Consider the following 22,811-nt stretch of genomic DNA (forward strand, 5'->3'; position numbering starts at 1 on the left):
ACGGCTCCAGCACCAAACACACACACACCCACGGCTTTCTACATACATCAAAGTTACGGAATTCTCGTCTATTCTCAATCCTTAACACATTCATATCAATTCTATAACACAAAAGTGTAAGAATTCTCACCTTTTCTTGAAAACCCGACTTGTCGCAAACGTCGCTCTTTCGCCAAACCAATTGTATCACGTCGGAGAGCGTCTTGAACTTACTATAAATACAAGAAGACCAAGATTTTTGGATTGGAAACAAAGCTAGAAAAATTATTTTTGTTGGGGAATGGGGTTTCGGCCAAGAGGGGGTTTTTGCTCCCAAAGGTGTGTTTGATTTTTTTCTTGAAAATTCTAAGGATATACATGGATATATATCTTGATTAAATGATCACATGTAATTCACATGACCATTTAAATGGGGCTTGGGCCAAGGCCTTTGGCCGACCACCCCTCAAACTTGGGCTTCCATTTTCTTCAAATTTTTCTTGGCCCAATTTGTAAAAATCTCATTTTGCAATTCCCGAAACTAATTTCCGAAATTCCAAATTTACCCTCAGCCTTCCCCGATGTCTTAACATCAATGATTCCATAACCAACCTAGTCATATTCACCAAAATCAAAATATTTCCTTATAACACACAAGTCGTAATTATTTCTCGATTTCCAATTATACGAGAACACGGGACATAACATTATCCCCCCTTTAAGAACATTCATCCCCGAATGTTAAATAAATCTTATAAGGTCTTATGATCATGGCGGGAGTGTCCCTTTTTAATAATGGCATACATAATTCATTTTATCAATCAACACAACAAACTGAAAAGTTTAGATTACCTGTGGACGTCGGGGGAACAAGTGAGGGTATTTCCATTTCATCTCGTCCTCCGCCTCCCATGTCATTTCCTCCCGATTGTTGTTGCGCCACAGGACTTTGACGGAGGGCACTTCTTTAGTGCGTAGTCTCCGCACCTGTCGATCCAGAATAGATACAGGTTGCTCATCATAAGATAACTGCTCCGTCACCTGAATGTCATCAACTGGGAATATCCTGGAAGGATCACCAATACATTTCCGCAACATAGACACATGAAACACAGGGTGTACGGCCTCCAAGTCGGATGGTAAGTCTAGCTCATAGGCGACCTCGCCTAACTTTCGAACGATCTGATACGGCCCAATGTACCGGGGGCTCAACTTACCCTTTCTACCGAATCTCATGACACCCTTCATGGGCGACACCTTCAGGAATACCCAGTCGCCAATCTGGAACTCTAACGGTCGACGTCGTCTATCTGCATAAGCTTTCTGTCGACTCTGAGCAGCCAATAATCGTTCCCGAATAAGCTTTACCTTATCTACAGCTTCCTGGATCACATCTGGCCCAATCAGCTTAGTCTCGCCCACGTCAAACCAACCAATAGGAGATCTGCATTTTCTGCCATAAAGGGCCTCGTACGGAGCCATCTGAATGCTGGAGTGATAACTGTTATTATAGGCAAACTCAATAAGCGACAAATGATCATCCCAGCTGCCCCTGAAATCAATAACGCAGGCCCGCAACATATCTTCGAGCGTCTGAATAGTGCGCTCGGCCTGCCCGTCGGACTGAGGGTGAAAAGCTGTACTAAGGCTCACCTGAGTCCCTAATCCCTCCTGAAATGACCTCCAGAAATTAGCTGTAAACTGGGCACCTCGGTCGGTAATAATAGATATAGGGACTCCGTGAAGTCTGACTATCTCTCTAATATACAATCTGGCATAGTCCTCAGCCGAATAAGTAGTCCGAACCGGAAGGAAATGGGCTGATTTCGTCAGCCTGTCAACAATAACCCAAATAGAATCATACCTGCGTGGAGTGCGCGGTAACCCAATAACGAAATCCATATTAATCATCTCCCATTTCCAGGCTGGAATTTCCATCTCCTGTAATAATCCACCGGGCTTCTGATGCTCGATCTTAACTTGCTGGCAGTTCGGGCACTGACTAACAAACTCAGCAATATCTTTCTTCATGTCGTCCCACCAATACAAACACCTGAGATCCCGATACATTTTAGTGGAACCAGGATGAACAGAATACCGTTCATTATGGGCCTCGCCCATAATCTGCCGCCGTAAGCCCGCAACGTCCGGTACACAGAATCTGTCGTCGTACAATAATACTCCTTCAGGCGAGATTTCAAACTAAGTCTTTTCTTTATTAAGGGCCACATCTCTGTACTGAATCAAAAGAGGATCTTCAAACTGGCGCTGCTTAACCTCCTGAACAATAGATGACTCAGCAACTGGACGAACAGAAATCCCAGAATCTCCAGAATCCACCAAACGAACTCCGAGGCTGCCCAGCTGATGAATATCACGAACCAAATCTCTCTTATCAGATGGTACACCAGCCAGACTGCCTACGGACTTGCGGCTAAGCGCATCAGCTACTACATTGGCTTTCCCCGGATGGTACAGAATATCAACGTCGTAATCCTTTAGTAGCTCAAGCCATCTCCGCTGCCGCAGATTTAGTTCCTTCTGCTTAAAAATATACTGGAGACTCTTATGGTCCGTATAGATATCAACATGGACCCCATATAAATAATGCCGCCAAATCTTCAAAGCATGAATCACCGCGGCCAACTCAAGATCATGAGTAGGATAGTTCTTCTCGTGCGGTCTGAGCTGCCGGGAAGCATAGGCTATAACTCGACCGTGCTGCATCAATACACAACTTATCCCAATACCAGAGGCGTCACAATAGACAACATACCCGTCAGATCCCTCTGGAAGAGTCAAAACTGGTGCTGTAATCAATCTCTCCTTCAGCATCTGAAAGCTGCGCTCGCAGGCATCTGTCCACTGGAATTTTGCTGCTTTCTGGGTAAGCCTCGTCAGTGGTGCTGCAATAGAAGAAAAATCCTCCACGAACCTGCGATAATACCCGGCCAATCCAAGAAAACTGCGCACCTCTGTCGGAGTAGTAGGCCTGGGCCAATTCTGCACAGCCAAAATCCTCCACGAACCTGCGATAATACCCGGCCAATCCAAGAAAACTGCGCACCTCTGTCGGAGTAGTAGGCCTGGGCCAATTCTGCACAGCCTCAATCTTCTGCGTATCGACCCGAATACCGTCTGCGCCAACAATATGGCCCAAGAATGCCACAGAAGTTAACCAGAATTCACATTTAGAGAATTTAGCATATAACTTCTGCTGACGGAGAATGCCAAGTATTGTCCTCAAATGATCTGAATGCTCCTCGGCTGATCGCGAGTAAATCAGAATGTCATCAATAAACACAATAACAAACATATCCAGAAAAGGCCGAAATACCCGATTCATCAGGTCCATAAATACCGCTGGAGCATTAGTCAGCCCGAAAGACATAACTCTGAACTCATAATGCCCGTACCGGGTCCTAAAAACGGTCTTCGGGATATCTGACTCCCGTACTCGCACCTGGTGGTAACCTGAGCGCAGATCTATCTTCAAAAAATATTTAGCACCCTGCAGCTGATCAAACAAGTCATCAATCCGGGGGAGGGGATATTTATTCTTTATAGTCACCTTATTTAGCTACCGGTAGTCGATACACATCCGCAGTGACCCATCCTTTTTTCTGACAAACAATACCGGCGCTCCCCAGGGTGATGTGCTGGTTCTGATAAAGCCCTTATCCAACAAATCTTTCAGCTGCTCCTTCAACTCTTTCAACTCAGCCGGTGCCATCCTGTACGGAGGAATAGATATAGGCTGCGTATCCGGCATCAACTCTATAGTAAAATCAATCTCCCGCTTAGGCGGAAGGCCAGGAAGCTCGTCAGGAAATACATCTGGGAACTCACTGACGACCGGAACAGACTGAAGGGTAGGTATCTCCGCTGCAGTATCGTGCACACGAACCAAATGATAGATATAACCCTTCTGGATCATCTTCTTAGCCTTGAGGTATGAAATAAACTTACCCCTCGGCGATGCTGTAGATCCACACCACTCTATAACTGGTTCCCCTGGAAACTGAAAACAGACTACCTTTTTCTGGCAGTCGACATTAGCATAACAGGAAGACAACCAGTCCATACCCATAATGACGTCAAACTCAAGCATGTCTAACTCTATCAAATCAGCCTTAGTGCTACGATCATAAATGGTCACAGAACAATCTCTATAGATCTGCCTCGCTATAACAAAATCCCCAACTGGCGTAGCTACCTCAAATGGCTCTATAGGCTCAGACACTATCCCAATTTTACTAGCAACGAGCGGGGAAATATATGATAAAGTAGAGCCAGGGTCAATCAATGCATATACAGACCTGGAGAAAACCAGTAATGTACCTGTGACGACGTTTGGCGAAGCCTCCTGATCCTGGCGGCTGGCTAAAGCATACATGCGGTTCGAGGGACCGCTAGAGCCTGAAACGCCACCGCGGCCTCGACCGCGTCCTGCCGATGCTGGCATACCTCGCCCTCCAGGGCGTGCAACAGATGGAGCAGAAGAAGAACCGGCGGCTGACCCTGTCGGCTGAGCCACACTACCAGAACCGCTCGCCAACGGACAGTCTCTCATAAAGTGGCCCTGACCACCACAAGAAAAGCAAGCTCCAGTAGCTCGATAACACTCCCCAGGATGAGACTTCCCGCAATGAGGACAACGGGGCCTGGGTGGTCTGGCCTGGCAGGGACCCCTGGATACCTGTGAACCTGCCGCTCTGGAGCTCTGACCGGCCCCAGACGGTCCTGCACTGTCAAATCTCCGGCTACCTGACTGAGTACTCCGGCCGGACGGAGGAAAAGGTCTATCTGACTGCTGCTGCTGAGGCTGTCCGCCTCGAGAATCTCCATAATAGCCTGCGGACCTAGCCCTCTTGGGCGGCCTCCTATCTCGATCTCTGCCAGAAGGATCAGACCTGCGACGGTCCTCCATACCCATCGCATAGGCCTGGAGTCGGGCAATGTCCATGTCTGTCTGCAATGATACTGCCATACAGCCATCAACCAAATACCGATCCAATCCCATAACATATCTGTGCATCCGATCGGATATATCTGCTACCACGGCCGGTGCATATCGGGCCAGAGAATCAAACTCAAGATTATACTCGCGAACACTCCGACCCCTCTGCTGCAGACGTAAGAATCGATCGGCCCGCGCCCGCCGTAACTCTGGAGGCAGAAAGTGGCGGGTGAAAGCAGTCACAAACTGATCCCAAGTGGCTGGAGGGGCACCCTCTCCCCTAGACAGCTCCCAAGTCTCGTACCAATGGGTGGCAACATCTCGAAGTCTGTGCGAAGCCAGCTCGACCGACTCGGTCTCTGAAGCCCTGACCAAGTCCAGTGAGCGTTGCATCCCCCGAATAAAGTCATGGGGGTCCTCGTCGGGCTTAGACCCGAAAAACTCTGGAGGGCCACATAATAGAAACTCCCGAACTCTCAGGCTGTCCCACCTGTCATCGTCATCATCGTCCTTCCGCCTGCGTCTGCGAGCCTGACCTGCTACTAGTGTAGTCAGCAACTGTACCGCCTCCCTCAGGGTCCTATCCTCCGCCCCTGGCTGAGGAGCTGGAGTCTCAGGAGCGGGTACCCGGACCTCTGGAGCTGCTGAAGGTCCTGCTCCAGGCTGTACTAGTGGGGGTGTAGCAGACCCCTCAGAATGAGGCACAACCTCGGGCAAATCATAGACACGAGCCCGGGTAGATCGTTATGCCTGACTGGTCTCTCCCATCCTCGCTTTGCCCTTCTGGGCCGCCGTTGCCTTCTTCGGAGGCATCACTGCAAACACAATAGCGAGTCAAATCAAAATCACCCTAACAGCACAGCTCTATCGCACGATCTAAGATTCCAAAGAAAGTAACATCCTAAATGCCCTGTAGCTTCCTGTTTATAGATGCGGTGCACAACACATCGATAAACAAGACTCTACGAGACACGGCATGTAGACATTCCGAGGACAGACTGCTCTGATACCACTTTTGTCACGACCCAGCCCCGTGGACCGCGACTGGCACCCTACTTGGGTACCCAGACCAAATTACGTATTCATTGCCAAATCCAAACTTATTTCAGAATTTCATAAAAATCATATCAAACATAGTTTATATCAAAATATGTCTTAAGCGGTCGCACAAATCAAAATGTCATATCGGATCCAAACTGCGCGGCGGAATAGACATCGCCGGTCAAAAATGCAAATATAAGCATAAGGGCTATTCAGGGCCATCAAAACAAACGGACCGCTTTAAGACCAGAAAACAAAATCGAACGAACATATATAGGACCCTCGCCCCACATATATGACTACAGGCCTCTACGAACTCAAAACAAAGACATATGGCGAGACAGGGCCCCGCCGTACCCAAATAGTCAAATGTACAGAATATACATAGCAAAAGAGAGTCTGTACCAAAAGTGGACTCCGAGTCAAGAAGGAGTACTCCGAAGTAGCAAAGAGTGAAGCCTACAGTGGAGGATCACCAATATCTGCACCTGCGGGCATGAAACGCAGCCCCCGAAGAAAGGGGGTCAGTACGAAATATGTACTGAGTATGTAAAGCACGGAGTACAGAAATATGGGCCAAAACCGAAAGCAAATCAGATGACAAAGTGGAGTACAAATCAGTATGTCAAAATCCGTATCAAAATCATATACGTATACATAATGCAAACGAAATCATGCAAACGCTTAAGAACGTGGTCGCCACTCCGACGCTGGCGCCACACACAGCATAACACCAGAAGGTTTCAAATCTCCGTACATCCCCGATCACAAACACAAACATAGGTGAGCGTATCGCATCACGAGCCATATCACAGCATAACTCTAAACGGAACCCGGCCCTATGGCGAAGCCTCGGGAACCGCAACACAGCATACGGCCGAATTATCATAAGGCGCACGAATTATAACCGGCCTGGGAACCGGTGAACGAAGTCATAATAGGGCACGAGCGGAGTCGTGAGCAAACAAATGCATTACATATTTCAAAATAGCCTTTCAAAACATAATGAGTTCATATATCCCTTCATAAACCAAAATAGTCAAATCGTTAGTTGGTACGAATGTTCATTCCACAAAACGTTTTCAAAGTAGTGCATAGAACTCAAAAGCGTAATTTAACATATCATAGTAATCGAAGCATATCTCATAGAGGAACGTTTCGAAACCAAAGGGGTCATATCAAACTTTATTCAAAAGGAGAGCCCGATAGGACAAATAGGGCGTCTCGGGGTTAGCGGGCCCACCTCGAGTCAAATTGAGGTGGCGAACATAGTTTACGAACATTTATCGGCCAAAAGGTCATACATAATCATTATCAAGTGACCCGATCACATTTTGATAGGTTTCGGACGATTGGTGGCATTCTAGCCAAAATAGAGCCCTTAGGCTTCAATTGAATTGAATGAATAGTAACTTTTCTGTGGATCGGGTTTCGAGGAGCAGAAATGCTCCGGAGGTTCCAATATTCACCTAACATACTAAGACATGCCAAACGAAGAAGTGGGAAGCTTTACATACCTTACAGACGTCTTATGCTCTCCCAAAAATCAAGTCTCGTTTCGTCCAAAATCTGCAAATGGTCAAAGTTACCAATTTGAGATTCTTAGGCTTAAAAATGCCATTAACTTCATTTTTGTCTACCGAAATTTCGGCAGCACTTCCCCTATAGATCTAACACCCCCGAGACTTAGCTCGGCTCAAAATACATCAACAACAACAACCCAAACATCATCAAACAATATAAACCATATTCAAACCATTCCAACTTCAAAATTCTCCTTACTACACAAGTTGACAATCTTTCATTCAAACTTCAAAATTCCAAATCTACATCCATATTATTGTATTCATTCACTCATTCAAGATTATTCAATCACATTCCAAATATATTCCAAGCCATATACGAAATTGCCCAAAATTCATTACTTTCCATAATTCTTTCAAACATCAAAACTTACCACGAACGTTCTAACTTGCGTCGTTTCATTCCGAATTCATTAACATCAAAGATATACAATGATATACGCAAATATACAAAAGGTATACACTTTCCCGTAATGATCCGAAATCCTTTTCCAACGCCAATTCAATTCTTTAAACGCTCATTTACGACATAAAGGTCACAACGACACACTAAACAAACTAAACAAGATCAATTCACATTACTTTGCACTTCATAAGTGCCACGGCTCCAACACCAAACACACACACACCCACGGCTTTCTACATACATCAAAGTTACGGAATTCTCGTCTATTCTCAATCCTTAACACATTCATATCAATTCTATAACACAAAAGTGTAAGAATTCTCACCTTTTCTTGAAAACCCGACTTGTCGCAAACGTCGCTCTTTCGCCAAACCAATTGTATCACGTCGGAGATCGTCTTGAACTTACTACAAATACAAGAAGACCAAGATTTTTGGATTGGAAACAAAGCTAGAAAAATTATTTTTGTTGGGGAATGGGGTTTCGGCCGAGAGGGGGTTTTTGCTCCCAAAGGTGTGTTTGATTTTTTTCTTGAAAATTCTAAGGATATACATGGATATATATCTTGATTAAATGGTCACATGTAATTCACATGACCATTTAAATGGGGCTTGGGCCAAGGCCTTTGGCCAGCCACCCCTCAAACTTGGGCTTCCATTTTCTTCAAATTTTTCTTGGCCCAATTTGTAAAAATCTCATTTTGCAATTCCCGAAACTAATTTCCGAAATTCCAAATTTACCCTCGGCCTTCCCCGATGTCTTAACATCAATGATTCCATTACCAACCTAGTCATATTCACCAAAATCAAAATATTTCCTTATAACACACAAGTCGTAATTATTTCTCGATTTCCAATTATACGAGAACACGGGACATAACACTTGTGGCCAATATTGAATACTTAAAAATAGTTATGTAGCTCATACTTATCCTTCAAATGAACTACATAGTTCTAAATGCAACAAGCAACTCACATAACATGTTTTTACTAAAAAGAAAAAACAAAACAAGTAGCTAAAGTCTCACTTACTAGGTGGTAAACTTTGACCTAAGGTCATTCCTTCACTTTTCTTTTCTTTTCTTTGCTCTATGACTGTTAATCTATGCAAAATATGCATCACCGGAGTCAAATATACACATTAGACTTGGTCCCATATTATAAGGGCACTCCGAAGTTAAAGTCAACAAAAGTTAACCAACGGGTCAATCCCAAAACAAATTCATAATCTGGTTATTCATTAGTTAAGAGTTCCAAATATTAATCAAAATTTTGACTTAATTTGCTACTCCAATTGCTTAATTTTTCTCTTTTTGAACCTAAGCCTAAATTACTCAATTTAGCCAATGAAAACTCTAGTTTTCGCAGTTGAAATTATCCCAATTCGAGTATTGTAAAAGACTGTTGAGTTGCTTTGATATAAATTTCAATTCAAGATCTCATCAAGTTTTTATGATTGCAAACAATGTATAATTTATAATCAATATTCAAGAAGGATGTACAAGCATACACAAGAATCAAGTCATTAACATATCTCCTAAATAAACTGGTAATGCTAGCAACAAGATTGCACAAACAATGGAAGAACTAGGCCCTTTGCACAAAAAAAAAAAAACTGAAGACTGTTTAGTCTAAGCAGAAAAGTTGTCCCACACGTAAAAAAGGAATCCTTAAAGATTTGCAAATAAGGTTTAATCCAATTCTACAAGGAATACAAGTTCAACATATGGAAATATTACAATAATAATAGCTTTGAAATAAGAGGAAAAAAAAAGGAGGCCGAAGGGAAAAAACAATTCCAAAAAGGATTAGAATATTGATTTCTTGAACCAAGTTTGGTTTGGATTTGAAGATACAAGAAATGACTATTCCTACTTGTTTCCGCAGCCCGCGTATGAGAACCAAGTTGATTTGTGTATGATTAGTCTGCGGGGAAGTTTTACATTTAATAATTTTCACTATAGCCGGGTCAGTAAGAGTTAAAAGTTATGGGGCCGGATAGAATCGCTTCGCCGCAGCGATCGAGGAATCGCTATAGCGAGTCCGCCCCAGCGAAAAAGTAGACCGTTGCAGCGGTCGATGCGAACCAGACCCAATATTAAAAACCTTATTCCGAGATTTTACCCCACTTTTCCACAAAACCTTATTCTAGGCCGTCTCACCTGGGAGGATACTTAGAGGCTTGAGAAAGGTAAACCTTCAAACACTCTTCATGCTATCTTCTTCAAAGAAAATTCTTCTTGTGCTAGGCTTCATTTTATGAGATTACTAAATATTGGGTCCTTATCATTGTTTCCACCCTAGGAAAATGTAACGGGTAATCTTGACCAGAAATCTTGCATTTTTGAAAACTTCACATAGATTCTTGTTTTAGGATGATAAACTAAACACGAATAATGATTCTTTCAATATTTAGAGAATGGATTAAGTCTTGACTTATTGAATTAGGAACATAAAGGGAAGAGTTATTTCCTATGAATTATAAAGACTAGTAATTATGGAGTTTAGATTGCTACGTATGCTTAAATTTGATGCTCGTTCTCGGGTTTTTGATATTTCTAGACTTCTCCGTCATAGCTTCTAGTTGGAAACAGAAAAGTGGAGATTCCATGGACGTTCGCGACAGCTGCTCGACATCAAGGTAGGTTATGATTTATTTGAGTTATACTTTGATTAGTGAGTCGTATATACGTTATTGAACTGACGAGAGAAAGCGTGATTAGGTCTTTGGACACGGAGTTTGATTGGATATTGTTTAGATTAATATGAATGTTGATTCTGTGGGCTTTTTACCACTAAGCGAGTAATTGAACCAAGGTGTGTAGTCGTTATGTTGGGGGGAGAAAGAAGTGTTGTGTATATATTTTGGTAGGGATTTAGTTAGAACGTGGGGTTCGTGTATTTACCGATTGACCATTTTAGAGTCTTGATGTACCAATTGTAAAGGCCTTCATGAGCGTTCATGTTGTGGTTGAATTGTTTTCACTGAATCTTGCTATGATTTGTGTCATGATGCATGGTAATTCTTGACATTGATTTTAATGGTTGATCATATTCCATATTGCTTGTTAAACTGGAAATGCATCGAGATTCATATTGTGAACAGATACAGAAATATATATATATATATATATATATATATAAAGGCACATTTGACAGGGGGTGAGGATGTGGCCTAGTTACAGGTTTATGATCCGAGGTCAGTTCCGAAGCGAGTAGTACATAGACACCATGGGTCCCTTACAGGTCATGACTATTGGGCAAACAATACCATTAGCATGTGTGTACGGATGTGATATTATTATTATTATTATTATTATTATTGCATTGCATTGTATTGGACTCATATTATTACTGTCTTTAGTTGATGTCTGGACTTATCATATCCTTGTGATTGGTGGATGGTTGATCCTGTTTGATGATGTTATTTTGGGTATGGGCAGTTTTGTTTTACGTGTAACTTCATGGCTCCACTGACTAATGAGGAAAGGTGGTGTTGGAGTGATTCCATTTAGCATTGTTCAGGTTTGGGAGTACAGTTGAGATACTGTCATTGGTTGTATTACATTTGCTTAGTTTTACTTGCATTTGATAAGGAGTTAATGGCTAATGACTAATGTGGGTTGTTGTGTTGTTGTGTCTACTTGTCAACTTACCAGTCTACTAAATTATAGAAGAAAAAGGTAAGGATTAATGGTCCCAATTAGTATTGGTTGGTATGGAGGCGTGATGTCTGCTCCTCTTTAATTGTTGTGGGTTAGCTGGTCTAGGAGTCTGTCTTGAATATAACTGTTTGCTGTCTGTTAGTCCTTACTTCCGGTTGTTACATTGACGTGGTAATGGTAAATGGTTATGAGTATGTTTATGTCGGAACGGTTTAATTATGGGTAGGATTTGAAAAGGTGTTGCAACTGTACTTATCTGTTTATTCTGATTGATTCTATATCGTATTGCGTGAACTAATCTTAGTTGGCCTATGATGCTTACTAGTATGTGTGGTGTACTAATGCTACTCTTGTTACATCCTTTTCAGGGTGTAGATGTGTTTCATGTTATGGCTTGAAGGTTTCGGTAGCGGAAGTGGCATACATCTTTCTACAACTTCTGTGTATCTTATTCCAAGGCAGAAGTTGTGTCATTTTATTTTGAGTTTACCCCCTTTGTATTATAGAAGCTATTGTACATGTCTAGACTAGGTCCCGGGAGTTGTAATTTCTAAATTTATAAAGAGTTTCATTTATGTTTTCTTACTTAATGTTCTTTCCTACCAGTTGTTAAGTGTAAAACGAGTTTAACTAAGGATTAGCCTACTAGGTGAGAAAAGCATAGGTGCCCGCACGAGCCGTAAATTGGGTCGTGACACTACTCCTATGTAAAGCATCACATTGATAATGGTGAAGACAACCACCAAAATGGAAAGAAGACCAAAGCAAGTAAATAAAGATTTGTTCAGAGCTTCTTAAGAGTCAACTGCAACGAAGAACTTGTCCCTATCAAAATTTATTCAAACGGTTCTTTGAGTTGTACTCGTTCTAATCTTTGTGCTTCAACTATAACCTTTTACATTCATAGCGAATTTGTATTAGGTATTGTTTTCAGTTGTAAGGTGCTTCTTATAATGGGTAAAGTCTTTGAAAAAGTTAGCTACAATTAGTGAAGAATTGTAGTGGGGTAAGGTGTTGTAGTGGTCAATTCCTTAGGTTGCAAGAGTTGTAATCTTGAAATTTCTTGACTAGTGGAGTATTGGAGAAAGCTCACTAGAGAGTGGTCATGGGTTTTGCTTCCCTTGAGCAAGAAATTTTCCACGTAAAAATCTTAGTGTGATTTATTATCGCAATTTACTTTTTGTTTACTGCTGAAGAACCTGGTTCTTCAGCAAGTTAGGTGACAACATAAATTATCAAAGATTAGTGTAGGAAATCATTAACTTTAATATTACGTCGAATTTCCACCTTTTTATCCCAAAAACTAGAGCTCCTTGCCCAAAAATAGAGAGAATGGCTGCTCGTTCGTGAAAGTAAGATATTTAAACACTGTACTACCTTCATCGCGATCACGACCGATGCCTTGCTGTCGCGGACGGAAAACTGAATTACTCACCACATCCGCGAACCTAGCCTACACGATTGCGAATCTACTTTGATTGTACTGAACCGCACGATCATGATGGCTTTGCAAACTCCTTCATTGTGATCGCGGTTGGGCGGACGTGAGGAAGAACTTGCACCAACAAAAAATTGTAATTATTAAAGTATTCCAATAGTGTCGAAATTCACCAGAGCCCCTCAGAGTCACAACCCAAACCATGCCAAAAAGTCACAATTGGTAAGATTGACTTATACAAGTCTCAAAATATGATTTGATACTCAATTGCTCAAAAAAAGAGATTGGATTGCTACATGTATAATGTGCGTATTTACACTGTATAACTATGTAGATACATTATTTATACATTATATAATATTGTGAGACTTTTAAAATTGTGATTGGAAGAGATATATATGCACAAATATATATACAGTGTAGAAGTGTATAACCAGTTTATAAACTATATATAACACAACGTATGAGGGGTTGTTATACATTGTTCTACTATACAATTTGAAAATTTCAACTACATAATTATTGATTTATTCTATTGAAAAGAGAAGTGTGATTTTTGTCCAGCGTTGTTCGAATTTCGGAAGTTATTCATATGGGGATTTCATTCCCTCCGGAAGATGAGACAGGTGAAGGAAGCTAGTGAGATGAAGCGTGGCCCTAAATTGTCATATTTAATCGGCTAATTATTGTAACTAGTTTCTAGTTTACAGATTGTTTATTAATTTTTATGGCGACAATAATAGACTATATTCGGCCGCTTATTTCTGTAAAGTTCTCTAATAATTATCTGCATTGATATTTACACACAAAAAAAAAAAAAAAAAAAAAAAAACCTTAACTAATTTCAAATTTATTGGAAATGCTATCCCTCTCCTCTTAAACACACAAACAACCAATTAACAATATACTTACTCACACCTACTAATATTTATATTAAATGACAATTTAATAAGAATCACTAATTACAGTGAAAATACATACTATCACTTAATATGATTAAATTAAAAAAATATACGGGCTCTTGCATTCATTTAAGTTTTCGCCAAGATGTTACATTTTGTTTAATACTTACTTTAAAACACCATATTAGCCTCACTGGCGAATTGAATAAAACTCACTTAGGCAAAAGACAAAAATCTTAAGCAAGAAACAGGCAGTTACACTAATCAAGAAAGAAGTTCCACAAAATCCATACAATCACAATTAGTATACTCAACAAAGTTAAATATAGACAAAAGGGAGTTGAATGATCATCATCTTCATAGAGCTAATCATGGAGCTAGGTACACATCTTCATGGTGAAGGCCTGAATCTAACTCCAGGTAAGTGTCTAGAAACGAACTCTCGAGCTAATGTGTGGAGGTCACAGTTTTCTAGTTCTTGATCCAACAAGTCACTTAAACCTGTAATTAGGGGTGATAAAATTAGTCTATAAACATATGACCCGTGCAATCTGCTCAAGTGCGTGTCATTAACCCACCTATGCCCATTTTGACCTGCCCAATTCAGCTCATATACAACCCAAATTGACCTATAAGAAACCTTATCAAAAATATTTTTGTTTAATACTTGCTCTGTCTCATATTAGTTGTCACATTTCGCTTCTAGAGAGTTCTAGAGAATCAAACTAAAGGAACTTTGAACAACATTCTAAGCTATATTTTTTCATCATATTAATATGAGAAGAATGATGACTTATAGTCTTATACTGTGATACTTTTCGTATCGTTTTCGGATATCTAAATTTTAATTTTAAATTATTGACTTAATAATCAAATTTAGCTTGAAAGTTGTCAAATTGACTATTAAAAAAGGAAATATAACAAATATTTTGGGATGGAGGGAGTATGTTGTATATATATATATATATATATACTCATAATAAGAAAAAACGTTTTATTAGATATGTTATATATAGCCATAATAAAGAAAAAAGGTTTTATTAGTTACTTAAGAACAAACAAAGAAATTAAAACTCAGTCAGTGAGAATTAGATGGGCTGATTTATGACCCATTTTATAGCACATTCTAGCGCCCATAGCACCCAACTCATTTCAACTCAAATAACTTTTAGATGGATGAAAGACCGACTCATTAATTAACTCAACCCATTTAATCCGTCCATTTAACAACCATACCTGTTATGTCTAATTGTGGATCCATAGTAGTCGATGAAATGCTTGAAGTACTGCAGAACAGGTCCGAAGATGATTGCTGCAGAACTGTCTGAGTTGGACTTTGTTGCGGCATAGGTAGTTGGTGCAAGGTAGAAAGGCGGGCTTGAACATATGCTAACTCGGCTTGCAAAGTTACAACCTACATGTATAAAATTAAACAATGAAGATGGAACTGTACGTTTTCTACTACTCAGACAGTCATAAAGAAAAGATCTTTTTACCTTAATAAGACAGGTAATCTATAACAAGTTAAATAAATTGATCGTTAGAAATGGATAGTTTTACATATAAGGTCGGTTGGATTCACTGTCTACCTTTTTTAGCCAGTATGTACGGATTATATAATGATTATACACAATTATGTACATATTATACATATATTTTACTTACCGTTGGCTATTTTTAGTTTGAGCAGTTAGATGAGTGGCTATTTAGGTTTATTCGTCTTAAAAGTTTATTTCACCTATATATATTGGTTGTGTAACAATTTTTTATAATATCAACGTACCTTAATTGTTGTAACATATAACCTACCTTACTTTCCATATTAATCAAATATAAATGAATCACCTAAAAAATCGTTACAAGTAACTATTCATAAAAAATGAAGTAAGATAGGTTACATGCGCAACCGGTTAAAGTATAGTGATATGTAAAAAATTCTTTTATACTACTAGCATTTTACAAAAGTTAAATCCAAACGATATATGTGAAGCATTACGTTTTTTCATTTTTAAATTCATAGTTAAGTACTAGTACCTCTCTATAATTGTTATTCGTTATAATAAAATTTCACTATAACGGTCTGATTTTCTTCTAAATCAAATTTTCATGTTATATTTTAATTCTCTATAACAGCATTCTACCGATAACATCACTGACATTCATTATAACGGTACATTCTTTGTAAAATTACATCTCTATAACAGTCATACTCAAATATTGTGTCATAATATTTTGTAAGAAATATATTATTTATAAAAATAAAATATTAAAATATTTATGGTAATCATCATTCATTGAATGAAGAGCCTCATCCTAATGCAACTTGGGGTAAGATAAAAGAGGCAATGTTAAGCTCTTAGACGGTGGGAAAGCTATTGAATTCCCTTTTGTTGAAAGTTTGGACAAAACTTTTTGTTAATTCAAGCGTTATATTATCACTAAGAGACTGAAATTTATGAAACAACGTACAATAGTAAAATTCTTACGTCAAACTTGAAATATTTAAATTTACAATTAATTTTAAATGCATATGCTTCTTAGATTTTAATCTTTTATCTGTACGATACAACTAGTTATGGATTTATTAGTAATTTATTAGTCTTTTTAATTTTTAATTAATGAAAGATTTTAAAATTAATAAGTATTTTGCTTTACAAATAATTGTTGGCGTATTTTTATTTATAACAGCTAAATGAAATTTAAACATTTTAAATGTGAGTATACACACATAACTGCACCTCACTATAGCAGCCGTGAAATTTTCAGATAAACGTTGTATTATAGAGAGGTTTAACTGTAGTAATTTCTTATGTTTCAACACCTAGTATTGGAATCTACAACAAACAAAATAAATCCTAAATCATTATGGTTGATAAACAGTTGTATAATTCTCATGATTATTAAACTAAACTAGTTATGTGAGGCCCGGGCCCAAACTCTAGATATAAAAGTAGATATTTTAATTAAAGAAATATAATTTGTGTTAGTACAAGTGTACAACAACAATAACCATATACCCATTGTAACCCCACAAGTGGGTAATTACGTTAGTAATAATTAAATTTCATATAAGTATATTTTCAATATATGAAAGCAAAACTTTCATTCTACTCCTTTAATATTTTAACTTTCATTTTGATGAAATTATTTACTTCAAATCAAATGCGGAGCCAGAATTTGACATTTATAAGTTATGTATCCTAATTTTCTGAAGTTATTTAGTTCTAAATAAATAATCTATACATAGTTAATGAACTTTTAAGACAAATACATAATTTAACTTGTGCAGTGGATGGAGCTGCTCATCCCTTAATTAGGGATTAGGGGTTCGAACATGGATATGGAAAAAATCTTTGGAGGGGGCGCTTGCCCGAATGGGCGCGATATAGTGTGAATTATCTGGATTAATTGGAGTCAAATGCGGATATCAAGCACCAAACAGAAAACCAAATAACATGAAATATGAGATAGGAGGTTCGATAGCTTTTGAAAAGTAAACCTTGAAAACAAAAAAAAAAAATGACTTAAATAAATAAGATTAGGACCTAAAAGTAATTAATTAAAAAGTTTTAAAAAAATTTAAAAATTCTTGTGAGGACTACAAAAGTCCCTAAGTTTGCCCTTATATATAGTAGTAATCTTTCGAGGCTTCCACCCGCTTTAGACCAGAAAACTTACCTTAACGTATTATGTTCTTCTAAGTAGGCATTTGGCCATCGATTTTGAAACCATGGTTTCAAATCAGCGTTTGGCCATCAATTTTCAGTCATGGTTTGAAACCATGGTTTGAACCCAAATCATCCAAAAAAACATGGTTTCAACTTTTTTAAATACAAAATTTAACTCATAAGTTAATATTTTGTAAAAAAAAAAAAAAAAAAACCCCATAAGTTGGTAAATATTTTTAACAATTACCCCAATCAATCATTTACCAATCTCATTAACTTCCATCAACCTTTATTTATGTCTACTAACCTTTAATTTATGTGGAAAGATTATATTAAATAATAATTACATTACTATTCATGTTAAATTTTCGATTCTATTGAAGTAAAGTTTGATTAATTGATGTTATATTTTTTAGAAAAGTCTTCTATAAGTGTACTAATTTTGTTATAAATTATGATTTGCTCATTTGATAAGATTGTATAAGAATTGAGAATGTTTTGATAGTTTTCACAATTTATGAGATTTTTATGTCTATAAGAGAAAATACAATTTAAAATATTTAAATTGTATGTCCAAATATAATTTCAAATCATGTCTAAACGGGGCCTTAAATAGTAAAAATAAAGTAAAGAGTAAAGACTACTTCGTGGAAATGCATAGAAAGTTAATGTCAGAAAGCTTAATTCTGGTCTTGGGAATGTCAACTTTTGTGTTTATCTCCAATAATGGATAGAACTAGCAAGTAGCATATTGCTTTCTTACCTAAAATTAAAGAGCGTTGTGCGTATGTGACCAATAATGGACACTTCGAATTGTATTTTATTCCTGAAAGAACATTGAATCTTCCCATGAATTTGAAGTAATAGGATAAATTATTACTCCCTCAGCCAATTTTAACGGTCACTTTAGCTCTTTTCCTGACAATTAAGAATATAATAAATATAAGATATAATTTATTAAGTTGTCCTTTATTTTTTTATTATTATTTTTTAAGTTGTTCCCTATTTAATAAAGGTAAACTAATTTTTCTTTTAATGATTTTATAAGTCTTGAATTCCTAGAATGATAATTGTTTTGGGAGAAACTTCTTGAGTTAAACGACATTTAAAATGGGACAGAGAAAATAATTTATTTTAAGCATCAGATACACAACTTCATTAGATCCATTTTAAATGTCGTTTTAGCCAAGCAAATTAAGGCCCCGTTTGTCCATAGAAATAAAAAAAAATTACTTTTTTGAAATTTTGGAGTTGGAGTTGTGTTTGGCCATAATTTTTGAAATTGTAATTTTTGGTGAAATGTAATTGTAAAAAAGTGATTTTTTTTTAAAAACAAGTTTTTTGAGTTTTTGGTATTCCGGAGTACAACTTCAAGTTGTATTCAGAATTTTTATGGCCAAACGCTGAAAAGTGAAAAAAAAATCCAGAATAAAGTGAATAATTCTTATGGCCAAACGCCTACTAAGTCCAAAATAAAATGTAGCTTTAGAAAATCAAGTAGTTATTTATTCAAATCTAATCTTTCTATTCATTCTGAGAGGAGATAAAGCACAGTTTTATCAAATACTTTAACATTTATGATTAATACAATTAATTAAATGATTTTTTTAAGGATTGCGTCAAAACCTTAAACATCATTTAAAATGGGCAAGTGGTAGCAGTAAATACTACTCTTTGCATCTGAATTTTCCAGATCAACATTTTGTAGTTTGTACTAATAGGTAGTGCATAGAATTTAACACATGTTGTGCATTTAATTCCTCCGTGAGCTAGGAAACAAAGAAAGCAAGAAAGTCAAATTATTGAACAATGAAATATTTCTCGAGCTGCTAAAGTTGGTTAGGGTTACTTATTAGTACCGGCAAGCAAGACAAAACATTTCAAAGTCTACATCCATCAACTATTCTATTCCAGGTTCTCTCTTTCTTGCAGAAGCACAGAAAATAAAAGATTAGGTAAAAATATTTACGCTATGAGTATAATTTAATTCATTATACTCCTTTCGTCTAATTTGATATGAGTGTCACTTCTTCTGTCTCAATTTATGTGATATTTTTTACTTTTTAAAAGTTAAATAAAAAAATATTTGACCGTAATTTATTTATATGCCCTTTAAATATTTTAAATTATTAATTATTGTGATTTATAGTAATTTTTAGTATGCAATTTCTAAATGTGTAAATTACTTTTCAAAAATCCTTAAAGATTGTATGTCTAAATTTACGATCAAATAAAAAAGTTTGACTTTCAAAATCTGAACTGCGTCACATAAATTGAGATGGAGGGAGTACTATAATTGTCTCAAACTTTTAAAAGTTATTTTGAATAATTTATTGTAATGATTTGTAGTATTTTTCGTATAGTTTTTAAATAGTGCAAAATTTTATTTTCAAATATTTGAAAAATCTATACCCGAATTCATAATGAAAATTAAGTAGGGGTTTGGCCATACAAACCAAAAACTTTCAATTTTTTGGGAATTTTGGAATTGGAGTTAGAGTTGTGTTTGATCGTAGTTTTTGCATATAGTATTTTTTTTTTGTTGAAATGTACTTGTTTTGGTTTTGAAAAAAGTGAAAAACTTTTCCAAAAATAACTTCAAGTTGTATTTGAAATTTTCATGACCAGACATTAATTTTTGAAAAAAATATAAAAAAATTAAAAAAAAAAAAAAGTGAATAATTCTTATGGCCAAACGGGTCCTAAGTGTTTTGACCCTCATACGCTGTACTCCTTCACATAAATCGGAAGGGAGGGATATTAAATTACACCACTATCATATTAAGGGTCATGAACAATTATATATTATTATAGGTCAATAAACTAACATGAGGGTGTTAAAAATCTTTATATACTTTTAATATATACAACTTAAACTCAATGCAGATAATTTGTGAACTAATCTTATGAGCTTATATTTGTGGCTAGGTTGCGAGGACGGATGATGGGAAAAGTCCATAATAGTGACCGTATGTTAGTAATAAATGAAGAACTAGTACTTGTATCAGCACTATTTGTTAGCAACTTGTCAATGAGCAGTAACAAGAAAGACCTCTCAAAATACCGTAAAGAAAAAGCCTCAGCCTATTTTGAACACATCGACGGTTGAGAAGTTTCAATCGTAGAAGTATTTTCTGTGATCGTTTTGACAATAATACTTCTGTACAAATTTATGTGATACATTTTTCTATTTAGTTGTCTCAAAAAAATAATATATTTCCGTAATTAAGAATAATTTAAATTTAAACTTTACCTTTTACGCTAAACGATATGATCTATAACCCCACAAATATTTTTAACTTGTTTTAGATCGCAAAATTCAAAGTCTTCTCTTTTTTTTTTTAAATTCCGTGCTCAATCAAATCATATTACATAAATTGAGACGGAGGGAGTATTAGATTCTGAGTCATTGACTATCCCACTGTTTCAAGAAAAATGTTAGCCACATAAAAAGAGCCAGCCAAGTTTAGCCAACCCCACCTTGATAATTATTTCAGAAGCTTAAACATTTGGATACAATTCTTTGATCCGTTTAGAATGCCGGCTGTTGATAAATCTTGGAATCCTTTAAGTATTTTGTACCAAAATAAAATAAAGATTATGTTCAAATTGCAAGTTATGGGGAAAAACCCTAAATCTATAATTGTTTGATTTCTCTTCTACCACACTTCTTTAAAGGGTACTCTATGGGGTCGTTTGGTAGGTAGTCAAAATTATATCGGGATTATAATTTCGGGATTAATTTATCTTATTTTTTGAAATTATTTTATACCATTTAAAAGATGGTATAAAATAATCCTATGATAAGTGGGATAAGGTGGGATATCTCACCCTTGATATTATGCTTCATTTTGTACCGTGTTTGGTAGGAGGTATAAATTTATCCTGGATAAATTTATACCTCGTACCAAACACGATATAAAAAATTAGTGTTGAGATATCCCAACCTATACCATGCACCAAACGAGTCTATAAGTCTTAATTTTAAAAGAGGTAGCTTACAAGGATGTAAGCGGACACCAAATTTTAAATTTTGAGTTTATACGTTCTGAATTTATAAAAAATGTATCTTATTGTGTCTGGATAAATTATATATGCGCATTCACTGAATTTCTTCATACAACTAGGCTTTGGCTGAAGCTTCGGATTCTACCTGACCAATAGCTATAACTCTAGCTCCGCTTCTGCATGTAAATCATCACACTATATGATCTTAAAAGAAAATATACAACTTATCTTTAGTAAGATTATCGTCAACGTAGATTATGTATTTATAGTTCAAGTTAAAAATAAGAAGTTCAGTTGAACTCACAAAACTCACCTTAATTCCGTCCTTGCAAACTTATAATGAAAAAAAAGAACTTAAAAAACATACCTGTTGTTGAAGAGTAAAGATGTGACCAACACAACCATAAATAGGATCTCTAACTCTAGCAAGTGCCTCATAACATAGAGTAACAACAGCATCCAAACGCTTATGTGCTGGAATTCTAAGCAGCAATTTAGAAGCATTACTAGCTCCAAACACCTTATGTACAGCAGCAAAATGAGCAGTACCTTGATCTGAATCAAAATAAGGTGCAAATACACATCCCCTTACACACTTTCTTCTAAGAAACTTGCATGCACCACAAGGCCCACCAACACCACCACCAGCATTATTATTGTTGTTATACTGACGAGCACCACCACAGACACCATTCATATTTTTTCTATATTTATATATGTGTGGTCTTGTGGTTTTCAATTGCCTAAGAAAGATTTTGAGCTTTGTGGGGTCTTGGCAAAATGGAAGAAGAAGCAGGAAGAAAGCTAAAGATTTGGAAAGATGGGTTTTTATTTAAAAAATTATAGAGTAAGAGCCTCCTTGGATGGGCTTATTCCTATAAGCTGTTTGCAGCTTATAAGCTAAAAAAAATAAGTTTGGTAGTCTAATTTATTTTTTTGGCTTATAAGCTGCTTTAAATAAGCTAAGTCAAATGAGCCCAATTATTTTTTTGAGCTTATTTTAAGCACAAACTGACTTTAAGCTGGCCAGTCAAACACTCAAAAAAGCTGAAAACAACTTATAAGTAACTTATAAGCAACTTATAAGCCAATCCAAACGGGCTCTAAGAATGAATAAGGACACCAATTAGCTACTTTCTGTTACTGCTACTACTACTCCCTT

At 37.1% G+C, this 22,811-nt stretch overlaps 1 protein-coding gene across 1 annotated transcript; it reads right to left on the minus strand.

The window, feature by feature from the left end:
* Nucleotides 1-13,584: 13,584 nt before the first annotated feature.
* LOC132634251 (LOB domain-containing protein 19-like) lies at nt 13,585-22,457 on the minus strand. The gene is made up of 3 exons (XM_060350556.1): nt 22,017-22,457; nt 15,210-15,387; nt 13,585-14,474 (listed from the first exon to the last, which is right to left on the minus strand). Exons 1-3 carry the CDS (start codon nt 22,344-22,346, stop codon nt 14,365-14,367), a joined length of 618 nt encoding a protein of 205 aa, XP_060206539.1. The 5' UTR covers nt 22,347-22,457; the 3' UTR covers nt 13,585-14,364.
* Nucleotides 22,458-22,811: the final 354 nt, after the last annotated feature.

This window comes from Lycium barbarum, chromosome 1, assembly GCF_019175385.1.
Source record: "Lycium barbarum isolate Lr01 chromosome 1, ASM1917538v2, whole genome shotgun sequence".
NCBI lineage: Eukaryota > Viridiplantae > Streptophyta > Magnoliopsida > Solanales > Solanaceae > Lycium > Lycium barbarum.